This window comes from Ambystoma mexicanum, chromosome 5q (assembly GCF_040938575.1).
Source record: "Ambystoma mexicanum isolate Mex_15411 chromosome 5q, UKY_AmexF1_1, whole genome shotgun sequence".
Classification (NCBI taxonomy): domain Eukaryota; kingdom Metazoa; phylum Chordata; class Amphibia; order Caudata; family Ambystomatidae; genus Ambystoma; species Ambystoma mexicanum.
This window is the reverse complement of record NC_090933.1, coordinates 1,072,540,526-1,072,556,844: the sequence shown is the minus strand read 5'-3', so window position 1 is coordinate 1,072,556,844 and position 16,319 is coordinate 1,072,540,526. Positions and strand designations below refer to the sequence as shown.

The window sequence follows — 16,319 nt, the reverse complement described above, 5'->3', positions numbered from 1 at the left end:
TAACATTTTAATGAAACAGTTGAAGAACCCCCAAGCAATGCAAGAAAGCCCGAATTCCTCCACAACGCGTTATGCTTGTCCCTTTTCAGTTTTATGGTACTATGTATTTTAGGGGCATGGTAAACATCTTAACCAATAGAGTGCCCCATTCATATTGGAGATGTCAGCGGCCATCTTAGGTGTGGCTGAACCTATGAAACTCTCGCGAGAGAAGCTAAAACTCCGCCCATCATGGCCTCGCCTGTCACTTTGGCAAAACAAGGAAGTAGCGGATTCAGGGCAGGAAACAGCACCGCCGCTGTCTTATTGGCAGAGGACACGTCATGAAAGCTGTGCGCATGCACGATCGGCCACGGGTCCTGTCGGTAGCAGTGCTGGGTGGTTTCCTCGTTGAAAAATTGCCTCCTCCCGTTGCTCCCTGACTTCTGTTCTCCCAGTCCACAGCCATGTCGGAAATCGGGGATTGGTTCCGCAGCATTCCCCTGATCACACGCTATTGGTTTGCTGCTGCCATCGCTGTTCCGCTCGTTGGCAAATTGGGACTCATCAACCCGACTTGGCTGGTGCTATGGCCCGACGCCTTCTTGCACCGCTTCCATGTGAGTGTCCAAGGCCGAGCGTTCTGGTGTTCTCTGACAGCTAACCTGTTTAAAAATGATTTGTTGGGGACCTTTCCTGCTCTTAATAGGATACGTAATGGTTGATTTCTTGCACCCCCATATGTCAGACTTTGGCTGTTCACACGAGAGACAGCCCATACGCTCCCTCAGCAATGCATACGCTCAAACCCTTCGGTGGTTACTCGCACCTCTCACCATACCACTTAGCGCACCCTCCTTTGGAGCATGTCGCCCCTATCCCTGTTAATTTGTTCATGCTCCGAATAAGCAATATGTTTGAAATCGAATTTAATTGTGACGTTGTTAGGCACGATTGTATGTAGTAACCATGTGGGAGACTACACCAGCCTTGTCTTCTTGGCAAGAGGGAACCCAACCTTTGGTATAGACCTGTACTACACAAGTTGGAAGAGTGACTGAGCAGCTATGCTTATCTCAAGAGAGGTCAATGTGAGCTGTAGAGGTGCAACATAGGTATTCACAGTGACAAGTATTCAAATAACATGCATACTCAAGGTTTCTTATTAAAATAGTTTTTAACCCTTTAAGTGCCATGGGTATTTCTCCCCAGTGCCAGAGCCTTTTTTGGTGATTTTGGTATGTGGCCATTCAATGGCTTGTAACTTTTTTGTTACATGAGATATCTCGGCCAAATTTGGCTCCTTTTCTTCCCACATGTAGGCGGTCGTAACGCCACCCAGGAATCCCAGGTTGCTGTAGGGGGGTGAGAGAAAATAAGGAAAATGTGCGAAAATTTTGGGTTTTTTCAAAAAATGCCAATAAAATGATGCACAAAGAAGCCAGTGGTTTTTTCCTTGTAAGAGCTAGGAACAAATGGTTTGCTGTGCTGAGTTCCCCAATGTGTTGGCTTTCAGGAACAGGTTGAGTGGAAATGGAAAAAAAATATTTTGATGGGGATATCAACCGTTTTGTGAGAGGTAGGCGATTTTTGCCATTTTTGCCAATTGGACATGCATGGACGGAATGGAAGAAAAGGGCAGGAAAGCCAAATTGGAGGACAGAAAGGCATATATTTCTGAAAAGTAGACAAAATTCCAAGTTTAGGAAGGGGTGATTTGTATAGGTCAGGCAACAACTAGGTAGGGGAAACTGCCATCGAATGGGGGAAAAGCGGGAAAATGACTGAAAAAAAAGGTATGTGTTGGACATGGTTGGCTTGGTACGGCAATGGCTTCTATGAATTTTGAGAAAAGCAATGCTCCGCTACATTCCCCCGACTCTTGCAGTTAGGAGAGCATACCATTTTTGTAGTGTTTGTACAAAACAAGCAATACCACAAGCCAAACACTGAGCCATGGTACACAGGAGTTTTACGCTCACGGTCTGACCAGACGCACTTAGCATGTGTAAATTGGGAAAACCAATGTGGTGAGGAACGGCAGCCATACATTTTTTGAAAGAGCACAGGCAGACCTTTTCAAGGGTAGGTGACTTGTGCAGGTTACAAAAGTGTATGGTGGCTAAAGCAGCGACTAAATGTAGGTCACATTTGGGAAAAGAAAGGGTTGTGAGACAAAGGGCTCCAGCAAATGGGTCAAAACGTTATGAAAACCACACAAACACAACACATGGCCTACCGTCCCGCGTTCCCACAGGTGTCCCGATGAAAACGGTACCTCACATGTGTGGGTGCACCTACCTGGCCGCCAAGGGGAAAGCCCAAAACACAAGTAACCCCAAGTCTGTTTTCACACCGGAAATGTCACACTCTCCCATCATACAGATATGGGCCTCGGGTGTCCAAGCCACCGAGGAAAACAGGGAACCCCATGCATTTCCGAAAAGAGGACACCCGTGGGAATCCGCAGAGGTATGATATGCCCAAATTGCCCCAGAATTTATTACCCAGACACCCCTGCAAAGTCGGAAATGTGGGGAAAAAAACGCTTTTTCCGTACATTTCGCTCGACGCACCCATCGAAACACGCCCCCAACAACACATGGCCTACCGTCCCGCGTTCCCACAGGTGTCCCGATGAAAACGGTACCTCACATGTGTGGGTGCACCTACCTGGCCGCCAAGGGGAAAGCCTAAAACACAAGTAACCCCAAGTCTGTTTTCACACCGGAAATGTCACACTCTCACATCATACAGATATGGGCCTCGGGTGTCCAAGCCACCAAGGAAAACAGGGAACCCCATGCATTTCCGGAAAGAGGACACCCGTGGGAATCCGCAGAGGTATGATATGCCCAAATCGCCCCAGAATTTATTACCCAGACACCCCCGCAAAGTCCGAAATGTGGGAAAAAATACGCATTTTCCTCACATTTCGCTCGACTCACCCATCGAAACACGCCCCCAACAACACATGGCCTACCGTCCCGCGTTCCCACAGGTGTCCCGATGAAAACGGTACCTCACATGTGTGGGTGCACCTACCTGGCCGCCAAGGGGAAAGCCTAAAACACAAGTAACCCCAAGTCTGTTTTCAGAGGGAAAACTCAGACATTCTGCCGACCGGCACAAGGTACAGATATGGGCCTCGGGTGTCCAAGCCACCGAGGAAAACAGGGAACCCCATGCATTTCCGAAAAGAGGACACCGGTGGGAATCCGCAGAGGTATGATATGCCCAAATTGCCCCAGAATTTATTACCCAGACACCCCTGCAAAGTCCGAAATGTGGGGAAAAAAACGCTTTTTCCGCACATTTCGCTCGACGCACCCATCGAAACACGCCCCCCACAACACATGGCCTACCGTCACGCGTTCCCACAGGTGTCCCGATGAAAACGGTACCTCACATGTGTGGGTGCACCTACCTGGCCGCCAAGGGGAAAGCCTAAAACACAAGTAACCCCAAGTCTGTTTTCACACCGGAAATGTCACACTCTCACATCATACAGATATGGGCCTCGGGTGTCCAAGCCACCAAGGAAAACAGGGAACCCCATGCATTTCCGGAAAGAGGACACCCGTGGGAATCCGCAGAGGTATGATATGCCCAAATCGCCCCAGAATTTATTACCCAGACACCCCCGCAAAGTCCGAAATGTGGGAAAAAATACGCATTTTCCTCACATTTCGCTCGACTCACCCATCGAAACACGCCCCCAACAACACATGGCCTACCGTCCCGCGTTCCCACAGGTGTCCCGATGAAAACGGTACCTCACATGTGTGGGTGCACCTACCTGGCCGCCAAGGGGAAAGCCTAAAACACAAGTAACCCCAAGTCTGTTTTCAGAGGGAAAACTCAGACATTCTGCCGACCGGCACAATGTACAGATATGGGCCTCGGGTGTCCAAGCCACCGAGGAAAACAGGGAACCCCATGCATTTCCGAAAAGAGGACACCCGTGGGAATCGGCAGAGGTATGATATGCCCAAATTGCCCCAGAATTTATTACCCAGACACCCCTGCAAAGTCCGAAATGTGGGGGAAAAAAACGCTTTTTCCGCACATTTCGCTCGACGCACCCATCGAAACACGCCCCCAACAACACATGGCCTACCGTCACGCGTTCCCACAGGTGTCCCGATGAAAACGGTACCTCACATGTGTGGGTGCACCTACCTGGCCGCCAAGGGGAAAGCCTAAAACACAAGTAATCCCAAGTCTGTTTTCACACCGGAAATGTCACACTCTCACATCATACAGATATGGGCCTCGGGTGTCCAAGCCACCAAGGAAAACAGGGAACCCCATGCATTTCCGGAAAGAGGACACCCGTGGGAATCCGCAGAGGTATGATATGCCCAAATCGCCCCAGAATTTATTACCCAGACACCCCCGCAAAGTCCGAAATGTGGGAAAAAATACGCATTTTCCTCACATTTCGCTCGACTCACCCATCGAAACACGCCCCCCACAACACATGGCCTACCGTCCCGCGTTCCCACAGGTGTCCCGATGAAAACGGTACCTCACATGTGTGGGTGCACCTACCTGGCCGCCAAGGGGAAAGCCTAAAACACAAGTAACCCCAAGTCTGTTTTCAGAGGGAAAACTCAGACATTCTGCCGACCGGCACAATGTACAGATATGGGCCTCGGGTGTCCAAGCCACCGAGGAAAACAGGGAACCCCATGCATTTCCGAAAAGAGGACACCCGTGGGAATCCGCAGAGGTATGATATGCCCAAATTGCCCCAGAATTTATTACCCAGACACCCCTGCAAAGTCTGAAATGTGGGGAAAAAAAACGCTTTTTCCGCACATTTCGCTCGACGCACCCATCGAAACACGCCCCCAACAACACATGGCCTACCGTCACGCGTTCCCACAGGTGTCCCGATGAAAACGGTACCTCACATGTGTGGGTGCACCTACCTGGCCGCCAAGGGGAAAGCCTAAAACACAAGTAACCCCAAGTCTGTTTTCACACCGGAAATGTCACACTCTCACATCATACAGATATGGGCCTCGGGTGTCCAAGCCACCAAGGAAAACAGGGAACCCCATGCATTTCCGGAAAGAGGACACCCGTGGGAATCCGCAGAGGTATAATATGCCCAAATCGCCCCAGAATTTATTACCCAGACACCCCCGCAAAGTCCGAAATGTGGGAAAAAATACGCATTTTCCTCACATTTCGCTCGACTCACCCATCAAAACACGCCCCCAACAACACATGGCCTACCGTCCCGCGTTCCCACAGGTGTCCTGATGAAAACGGTACCTCACATGTGTGGGTGCACCTACCTGGCCGCCAAGGGGAAAGCCTAAAACACAAGTAACCCCAAGTCTGTTTTCAGAGGGAAAACTCAGACATTCTGCCGACCGGCGCAACTTACAGATATGGGCCTCGGGTGTCCAAGCCACCGAGGAAAACAGGGAACCCCATGCATTTTCGAAAAGAGGACACCCGTGGGAATCCGCAGAGGTGTGATTTGCGCCCATCGCCCCAGATTTTTTTACCCAGACAGCCCTGCAAAGTCGGAAATGTGGGGAAAAAAACGCTTTTTCCGCACATTTCGCTCGCCGCACCCATCGAAACGCGCCCCCCACAACACATGGCCTACCGTCCCGCGTTCCCACAGGTGTCCCGATGAAAACGGTACCTCACATGTGTGGGTGCACCTACCTGGCCGCCAAGGGGAAAGCCTAAAACACAAGTAACCCCAAGTCTGTTGTCAGAGGGAAATCTCCGACATTCTGCCGACCGGCGCAACTTACAGATATGGGCCTCGGGTGTCCAAGCCACCGAGGAAAACAGGGAACCCCATGCATTTTCGAAAAGAGGACACCCGTGGGAATCCGCAGAGGTGTGATTTGCGCCCATCGCCCCAGATTTGGACCCCCAATAGATGGGGCAGTAGGGTTTGGGCACCCTGGGGGCAGATAGCCACACTAATGTGGCCATCTGCACCAAGCAAAGTTGGGTAAACAAAAAAAAAATTACAAAACCACAGGCTGCTTTTTAGGGGGGGCTGAGGGCCACCCTAAATTGGCAGCGCATGATGTACCGCAACGGGGGGTGGCCCTCAACCCCCCCCCACCCCAAATGGAGGGCCCCACCTCATGCAACCCTCCCTGGGGGCAGATATCTGCTCCTAGGAAGGGGCATCTGACCCCAGGGAGGGATGCATGAGGTGAGGCCCCCCCTATCTGCGCCCAGGGAGGGTTGCATGAGGTGGGGCCCTCCATTTGGGGTGGGGGGGGGTTGAGGGCCACCCCCCGTTGCGGTACATCATGCGCTGCCAATTTAGGGTGGCCCTCAGCCCCCCCTAAAAAGCAGCCTGTTTTTTTGTATATTTTTTTTTGTTTACCCAACTTGGCTTGGTGCAGATGGGCCCATTAGTGTGGCTATCTGCCCCCAGGGTGCCCAAACCTTACTGTCTCATCTATTGGGGGTCCTGCCCCAGCTTTTGGGGTGCCCCCCCCCCCACCCCACCCCCAATGGCTGGGGGACACACCTCATGCAGGCCTCCCTGGGCCTCCTCCAAACGGCTGCGTGAGGTACACCCCACCTCCATTTGGGGTGAGGGGGGAGAGGGCCACCCCAAAAGGTGGGGCTGGACCCCCAATAGATGGGGCAGTAGGGTTTGGGCACCCTGGGGGCAGATAGCCACACTAATGTGGCCATCTGCACCAAGCAAAGTTGGGTAAACAAAAAAAAAATTACAAAACCACAGGCTGCTTTTTAGGGGGGGCTGAGGGCCACCCTAAATTGGCAGCGCATGATGTACCGCAACGGGGGGTGGCCCTCAACCCCCCCCACCCCAAATGGAGGGCCCCACCTCATGCAACCCTCCCTGGGGGCAGATAGGGGGGGCCCCACCTCATGCATCCCTCCCAGGGGTCAGATGGCCCTCCCTAGGAACAGATATCTGCCCCCAGGGAGGGTTACAAGGGGTGCCCCCTTTCTACTTTGGTTGGGGGGGCACCCGCCCCTATGGGGGGACACCCCCTCCCTTTCATTCAGTAAATAATCCATCATTTTTGTTTTTTATTTTACATTCCCTTGGGGCAGATGGTCAGCCATCTGCCCCAGGGTTCACATACACGTGCCCCCATGCTTTGGGGTCGGGAGGGGGGAGAGGGCTGCTTACTTGAAGCAGCCCCCTTCCCACCCCCCACCTCACAAAGAGATCCATGGTGGTCTAGTGGGTTGCTGGTCACGGATCGAGCGCTCTGCGCCGATCCGTGACCAGCAATGCCTCATATGTGGTGTCCTTGGAAAGGGGAGAAAGTCCCCTTTCCAGGGACACCACTTTCTGTTCAATCCCTGGTGGCCTAGTGGGCCCCAGGACCCCAAACCCCCTCCCACCTCCCCCCATCCCTCAGATTATTATTATTTTTTTTATATATATTTCCCTGGGGGCAGATGGCCAGCCATCTGCCCCCAGGGTACATTTTCATGTGTCCCCATGCTTTGGGGGCCGGGGGGGGGGGGGAGAGGGCTGCTTACCTGAAGCAGCCCCCCTCCCCCCCAACTCGCAAACAGATCCATGGTGGTTCAGTGGGTTGCTGGTCACGGATCAGCGCTCTGCGCTGATCCGTGACCAGCAATGCGGCATATGAGTGGTGTCCCTGGAAAGGGGAGAAAGTCCCCTTTCCAGGGACACCACTTTTAGGTCAATCGCTGGTGGCCCAGTGGGCCCCAGGGCCCAAAACCCCCTCCCACCTCCCTCCTTCCCTCGATTTTTTTTTTTTTTTTTTTTTTTTTTTTTTTTTTTTTTTTTTTTTTCCCCCCACCCCCGGGGGCAGTGATCATCTGCCCCCAGGGGTCCCTGGCGCTGTGGCCCCATGCTTTGGGGCCACGGGGGAAGGGGGCCGCTTACCTAGTAAGCAGCCCCCCCTCCCCCACGCGTCACAAAAGGATCTTCGTTTGATCCGTGACGTTGCTGCCCGCGGATCGAGGCGCCCTGCGCCCGATCCGCGGGCAGCAAAGTCACACAATGGGTACCGTTGGAAAGGGGAGAATCTCCCCTTTCCAACGGTACCCGCCTCGATCTCCGGCTTGAAATACAGCCGGAGATCGAGGCGGAACAAGAAGGGCACTCACCTTCTCTCTCCAACGCAGCAGCCGAAAATGGCTGCTGCGTTGGAAATACTTTCCGTTTCACGCCGACGTGCGTAACGCACGTCGGCGTGAAACTGAAGGAAATCCAACCCCCGGGCAGTGAGGGGGGACCTCCCCCTCGCATAGCCCGGGGGTTGGATTACAGTTTTGAGCGATCCCTGCTTTGCAGGGATCGCTCAAAACAAGGTGCCAAAAAGGACGAGCTATCTCGTCCTTGGCACTGCGTGTGCACTTCCAAGGACGAGATACCTCGTCCTTGGCACTTAAAGGGTTAAGTAAGCCTTCTTTAGAAAGGGCATGTTGCAATAATTAAATACACTCTTTCAGTTAAGTAATTATATACCCTTTTGGGTTGATGCAAAGACACTTCCTACATCCTCTGGTGACTTCAATTGCTAGCACACTGTCGACACTGATATATCACTTTGATACTTAATTCAGTACTGGAGTTATGGAAAAAGGAAAAGGTTAGGGAAGGAAACAAAGGTTAACAAGTTCTCCTGCACAGCTACGCACTTTTACAATCCCCCAATGAAGTATATGTTCACCTTTTCCCAGCAATACAAGTAACTACCGGTCAATTGCACACTGTGGATCTCGGACACTTGTTGGACTCCCCTCGCAGCACTCTGGTGAGATGTCTCAGGCTTGGGTAGTCCTGCTTTGGGAGGGTCCGTTGGATCTTCCTGGTGCTCTGGTCCTCTTAAAAACAATACACTTGATTCTGGAGTTTCTGGCCGCTGGCACTCGGTTCCAGCATCCGCGAAGAAGTACAGCCAGCAGGTAGAGGGGTTCCAGGCAAGTTCGTTTTGAGGTTGATTGGTCCCACCAACCCAAGGGGAGAAACTTCTCTATTCCATTTAGAAAGTTGGAGCTTCGGCACTGCAGCAGGGCTTCACCGGGCAAACCAACGGTCCAGGAGGGTGCAGCAAGCGTATCTTCTAGTTTCTTCTTCGATTCCTTCGCCAGTGGTCGACTGCCTTCGTCCCAAAAGACCTTGCCTGTTTTAATGCAAGTTTTTCCCATTCATTCGCAGCCTAGCTGTCATTCACAGAGCAGGGTGGCTGTCCTCCAAGGCCAGCCAGCCAATCATCTTTGGGTGCTTTCCTGTAACCAAGGAGACTAAGCGCAGGGAGGTTCGCGGACCTCCCTTGCTTCGAGCCCTACCAGACACACTGGAGCAAGAGGCGGGTTTCAGCATTGAAGATTGCCAAAGGCAAAGCGAACAAAGGGACCAAACTTGGTTTGGCGCGCAAAATAAAACTCGAAGGACCTCACAAACAAGAAATGGCAAAAAAAAACACGGCCATTTTGATACTGCAGCTGAGGATTCAGCCTGCGGTAAAAACACCCAGTGGTAGGAAAAATAAACCACTGCCACCAGCCATTAATTGCAGTGCGGGTAACATAAAAATATTGCATGAGAAAGTAGCCAAAAGGGATACTAAGCATCTCCTCCAGCACTTCACATACGATGGTGTGTGCTGGGTTTACAAAGAGAAAAGGGTAAGTAAAGTCAATTTCTTAGAGACAGTAGTTTATCCAAGAAAAGGTATTTGAACCTTAAGAGAAATCCAAAGGACTTCTCTGTGACACTGCACTGGAGGTGCTGTGTGTCACAATACAAAAGGTGATGCCTAGGCAGTTTGTTAGACTCCAAAGTCATAGAAACACAGAGTTCAAATCAAAACACATGAGAGGGTGAGAAAAAGGGCTCACTCTCTCCAGGATTAAAAATGAAAAGTCCTAGAGTCCAGCAAAAGAGCTGGGGGGTCTCTAAGGTTGAAGGGAATTAACACAGAAATGAGAATTTCCCCTAAAAGACGTTTAGCCTGTTTCTAAGCGTTTCATGTTTTTTTATTTATTCAGAATGACACAATTTCAGTTAAATCGGCGAGATGGTATTGGAACTCAAGTCTTGGGCCAAAATACCAGGATGAGCCCTCACATCACACATCCTCCCACCAGCGGTCACGCGCTTCGAACAATGTCCTCCTTGTTTTACCATGAGGAAACTTGGGCTTTCCACCTGCAACGGGCTATGCTATTATAATTTTTCTATTATAACGCGCATAATACCAGTGAGTGGTTTCTAAGTGCGGGATCGGGATTCAAACCTGTGTTGCCCTGCATTGTCTTGCTTCCAAGACAAACGCATTGCCAGAATTTGCAACGTGAACCGATGCCATTTGCATGGTCCCCTGGCATTGTTGTGGAGCTAAAAGATAATGTGTGGGTTTGGTTATTTAGGAGATGGGCAAGCAAGATTGGGATGCTTTGTGTTGGTGGTGCAGATTGGAAGAACTTTGATATCCGTGCCCTTGACAGATTTCTCGGTGTGATGTCTTGTAACATCGATGGACTTCTGCCCACAGAGGAAATCTGATTATAGTGGTGTGGGTTGCGTTGGCCAGCGGCAGAGGTATGCTATTTGTTGTTAAGGTGTAGTTATGTTTTAAGTTGGAAGTGAAAAAGTGCGGTGTGGGATGCCAGTTTGAGTTTGCATGTGATTGTGAGGTGACACGAGTTAATTCATAGGACCAGTGGTTTGTGCTGCAGATTTTCCATATCTGGTGTGTCTTCTTGATGCCACTGTTGGTTGCGTTTGGTCAAAGCTGGTTGGCTTCCTTGAAGGCGTAAGAAACAGCTTTAGTTTTTTTCCTGATTTCAAAGTGGTCCTCCAGTGTGTGGACTAACCTTGGTAGTGTGTTCCAAAATCTCAAGAACTATCTACAAATGAGTACCCCATATTTTCCCAAAAGAAAAAGAAGAAACATGGTTGCAGCAAAGAAAACCGAGAATATGAAGCAGCAGCAAAAACCTAAAACCAAGAATCATTCCAGAAAATGTTTGCAGAATTTAGAGTTGCCCTCAAACCTTGCAGGCTTCAGAGTTAAAAATAAAAACTTAAGAAAAGGTGCGCAAGATAAAGGACTAGAGACAATTTACTTGGGTGGGTTAGATAAAACAAAATATGGGGAAATAATGGAAGAGTCACTATTGAATGTCTGTGTACTCTGATGAAGATGATGGTGAAGAGGAGCACTCTCGAGACATTGTAATCAATTGATCAGGGAAAGACTAAGGTACTCTAGATAAGGGAAATAACCCAATTGGTTTCTAGTTGGTAGCAGGAAACTTAACAGATGTGGGAAGTAAATCACCCAAGTTTCAAACTTTGCTCAAAAAACACAAATTGAGGACGCTAAATATGCTGAGTCGAAGGAGAAAGCCTTGGCTCAGGGCCCCCAATTAAAACCAGTCAATAGAGGAAGATGTCTTTCCTAAAAGAGACTTGGAGAAATGTCTATTACTGGAAAGATTGATTTATGTGGATGATGGCCTTGTACTAAACCATAATAATGTAATAAATCAACTGCACCACATACCTAAACTTGGAGCAATTGGCACTAGAGATTAATGTTTGGTTGAATTTGTACATGAAACTCATTTGGATAGTATTGCTACATCTGTATTCAAATCTAGTGAAACAATCTTTTTTAGATGCAGTGCCATCTATGTTACCGTTGGGTTTTGATATGACAGAACTTTAAAAATAACTGTCTGTCCTCGCAACCACAAGCTGTTGATAAAGATATGCAATGGCCTCGGTTATTGGCTAACGTGAATAATAGTAGAGGCTCCTATTATGGTAGTGAGCTTGAAAGAAAGGAGGTAGATGACTGGAATAGAGATGCCCTGTGATATAAAAGATATCCTATAAAAGTGACATGCAGCGGGGTCAGCAAAATTGAGAGGAAAGTTGTAAGGGAATTGAAGGGTACCCCCACTACATCTAAAGATGTTATTATGGTCTTGGTTGGCAGATGCATTCATAGTGAATAAAAAAAGCTAACTGCAATTAGATGGACCAAAGATTAGATTAGACCAAAGGTCCAATAATAGGACCATGGAACATGAGAGGCCATTCACTTATTTATTTTTTTTAAAGGAGATTTTAATATTGATGCTTTAGATTTATTATGTCTACAAGAGACATGGTTATGTTCAAATAAGATTTTTAGAAGGGTTCACCATGTATCTAAACCCAGCGATTATGGGCCAAAAGGGTAGACCTTTAGCTGGCCTTTTGCTATTAATAAAAAAATAGAGTGGGTATGAATGTGATGGAGGCTAAAAATCCTAATCCGTTTGTTCAACTACTTAAATGGAGTTGGTACCCTAAAATGTACCCCGTTAGAGAGATCTGCATGGTTTTTAATTTATTTTGGAATCCTGCGGCAGTCACGAATCGGGAATTTGTGGATTGTGTGATGACTCGGATTGACAAATGTTATATTAGTTTGGAGGATCCTGTAATATTTATTGGTGATAACCTGAGTATATCATGTTGGGATGGAAAAAATACATTCTTGGATAATTTACCTTAATTGCAAGCCATTGGAAAAAATAGGTTTTATCTGGCTTAGTGAAATAAAATGGAGATCTCCATGTGCTGAATGGAAAAGATGTCTGTTAAAATTTTCATTTCAGTGATAAATCTTCCCGATGGTTCCATGTAATTTTTCTGCCACTTTCTAAAGGTCGCACATACAAAAGACGATTTTGGTGCGGCCCTTAGAAAGCAGAAAAAAGAACATTACATTATTATTCCCCCCCTCGCGCCCCCGCTGCATACACAGACTAACACACATTTATGTTCATTTCCCAATATCTTACACACTTCAACGCACACACTACACGCGCACACACTCATATGACCCACCTGACCACCTGTCTCGCCTTGCCTGGCAGCCCCTGTGCGCACTTGTGTGCGTTGCAGGGGCTAACAGTTAGATTTAGAATGACCACTCTGTGCGGTCACAGAGCGGTCCTTCTAAATCGATCTTTTTTTGGAAAAGATCTTTATAAAAAGATGTTTTCACTTGGTACCTGTGCTGACCTGTGTCAACCCCAGGACCTTTTGCTGGACTTTGATTATTTTTCCCTTATTCCTAGGTGAGTGGTAATCTTTTTCCCCTCTCACCTAGTCTTTTGCTCTTTTTATGGGAGAGCTTTTTATGTCTCTCCACAGTGTGTGATTGGAGTTTATAGTTTCCTATAACTTTAGACTGTCTGTAAAGTACTATGGCAGCACACAACATTTTAAATGCAGTGGCTTCCTTTTTAATTATTATTATTTCTCCTGTGAACTACTGTTGCCAAGAAGTAAAGTGGGATTTCCACTCCCTTTATATTTCATATAGTGAGCCAGCACACCCCACCTTATGTGGAGTACTGGGGAGATAAACTGTATCCCCTGGTAAACATTTTTTTACAAGTTAACTTGAATGGCTGGTGGCAATGGTTTTACTTGATGACTTTTCAGTCATGTTACTCGCAGGCTGTTAAATCGGCCGCGGTAATGCATAGGAGGGTCACCATTCTGCTAGAATGGTGGGCTCCTTCTTTTTTGCACTCTTTGTATCCGTGTTCTTTCTTGGGTATTCTTCTGCCGTCCTAGGCGGGAAGGATCTTGGCTGAAGTTTTGGTCTTCAGTTGGAGTCCTTTGTATTCCCCACCGAGGCTCCAAGTGTCTGTGAAGGCAAAAAGCGAGGGAGGAGACCAAACGCCCTTTGTCTTTCTCTTTGCCTGAAAAGAACCAATTCGTACTGGGGAGCTGGCTGTCCTGACAGCTAGCCAGCCAGCCAGCCACTCCTTTCTGTAAACTGCAGGGAAAGGTTGCAGAAGTTATGCTATAGTTCCTGATAAATACTCTGATCCTGGAAGCTGCTGACAAGTCAACCACTGGAGCTGAATCCAAAGAGGTAGATGAAGAAACCACGGCTGTAATGATTTCCAGCGACTGGAGAGCCTGCTGTGTAACCGGAGTCTGACCATCCGACCTGGATCGTCCTGAAAACGATCACACTTCCCAGAGGCTGGTGAGACCCACTCATTGTACTGCGACATTCCATGGCTGCAAACTGCCAATACCAGGCGACCTCGAGTATGAGTGCAGTGCAACGTCTTCCGAAGTCCGATTCCTGCAACATTGGTGGACTCCTGCTGGACCTCCAGAAACACGATTAGAATCCCTTCACCAGAGTGCTGGACAGAGAAAGTGAAGAAAATCCGACCGCGATAATAGTTCTTCATTTAGTTACTGTTAAAGGGCGCCAAATCCACAGAGCCGCAAGAAGCCTTGATGAATCCTTTGTTGAAAGCCTTTTCCGAGGACTACTGCTGCAAGTTCGCATCAGTATCTGTTTCTTTTGTCACCAGACCGAGATTCTAGGGACCGGGTACTGTGCTGCTGCAGCGTGAAGCCATCCACCCAGGAGCTTTTTTTTTTTCTGCTAAGGTACTGTGTTGGCTTGGGTAATCGATTCCTTTATTCCAATCGACCTGGGGGTCCGCAATGGGTTTACTCCTACCCAGAGGCTGTTGAGACCCATTAGTCTCAAGAAGACCTGCAACACAAGAGTTCCCTCAACGTCCTGTGATCTTCCTGGGCTGCCAACTGCCAATACCAGAGGACCTATGTATAGCCTGAATGTGGTGCATGGTCTTCCGAAGTCTGAATCCCGCTGAAACTTTGGTGGGTTCCTGCTGGACATCCAGAGACACGATTGGAATCCCTGTAGTCGCCTCACCAGAGTGCAGGACCGAAAGAGGGAAGAGAATTCAACTGGCGATAATCATCCTTGTTCTGGTAAAAGGGCGCCAAATCCAGAGCCACAAGAGACCATCAATAATCAATTGCTGGAAGCCTCCTCTGGTGACTGCTGCTGCAAGTTCCCATCCAGTGTCCAGTCTCCAGACCAAGAATCCATGGACAGGGTCCTGTGCTGCTGCGTCCTGAAGGCATCCACCCTGTAGTTCTTTTCTCCTAAGGTAATGTGTTGGCTTTGTTAATACTTACCTTAAACCTTGTGTGAATCCAGTGAGGCAGAGTGGGTGATTTGTGTGGTTGGGAGTTTGCCCATACCGTTGACCCAGGCCTAATGCTGGAGCGCATATAGGGAGCCTTCTGTGAAGTCCCTGAACACTAATCTAAATCTGAAGCTAATGCCTACTTTTTGAAGAAGATATCTTCTGGAACTCTGACTTTCCTGTACCTGAGCCCCATCCTGACCTGCCTACAGCTGGCTTCTATACCACTAGGGTCCTTCTTCTGCCCCTGAGATCACTGATGCTTTAGAATAGGGAAGAACTATAAAAGAGAAGGCTTCTGCCTTGAAAATATAACAAGTGTAAAGGTGCATACTTATAAATGAGTTAGTATTGTAACTGTATCTCTGAAATTGAATAGGTTGCAACGTGTCAGTCATTACTTACCTTAAGTTGCTGCTTACTCCTTTTTAAAATGTATGTAAGTTGGTATACTTACTTAGTAATAGTGTTCCACTCTTTCTAAAAGTAATAGTGTTGGTACTGTTTTATTCTTAACTGAATGAGTGTGAAAGCTTACGAATAGATCTGTCTTGTGACTTTCTAAAACAGTCTTGGAGGTGATACGTGCCTTTGAATTACTGAATGCCCTTCTTAAAAGTATAATGGGTGTATAAATGGGTTATGCTTTCCCTGAACTGCATTAGAGCACTTCTAAAATTGTCATAACCTTCCTACTTACCATAGAATTGTTTTCTACACTTCTTAAAAGTATCCTTGGTTAAACTATCTATTATTATTATTATTATTATTATTATTATTATTATTATTAGTAATAGTATGCATGTTTATATACCAATAGGTTATACTGACCTTGAATAGCTGCTGCTCTTCTAAAACTGTATTACTGGGTCGTGCTTTCCCTGAACTGCTCTAGGGCACTTCTAAAATAGTTTACCTATTCAAACCTATCCTTGAGAAGCTCTAGGTAAAATACAAGTTAAGTTACTCCATTTGAACTGTTTTTTTCTTAAGTGACATCGGTCTGGTAACTGTATCCATTCTTGATGGAACAAAGTTAAATGGGTTTCAAGAGATACTTGTAACCAGTGTTGGTATAAGTAAGTGACTCTGAAAGTGAATGACACTATGTTATAACCAATAGGGTCTACTACCCTTGATTTACTGAATATAATCTAAAAGTTACTAACTGTGGTGTTGCCCCCAAGGATAGCTGAATGGCATTCTGAATGTGTTATAGGTTTGACTCGCCTTGAACTACTGATTGCTATTCTTAATAAGGTTATACTTTTTAAATTTTTATTCTTGCCTATGGTTATACAACCTTGCAAATACAAAAAGTACACAATTAA

The 16,319-nt window shown here is 47.8% G+C and overlaps 1 protein-coding gene across 1 annotated transcript in view; it reads left to right on the top strand.

Moving 5' to 3' along the window:
• Positions 1-156: 156 nt before the first annotated feature.
• DERL1 (derlin 1) overlaps positions 157-16,319 on the top strand; it is a 191,895-nt gene continuing 175,732 nt past the window's right edge. Inside the window, exon 1 of the mRNA XM_069621572.1 lies at positions 157-599. Coding sequence (XP_069477673.1) covers positions 447-599 — 153 coding nt within the window. The 5' untranslated portion in view covers positions 157-446. The remainder of the gene's footprint in view (positions 600-16,319) is intronic.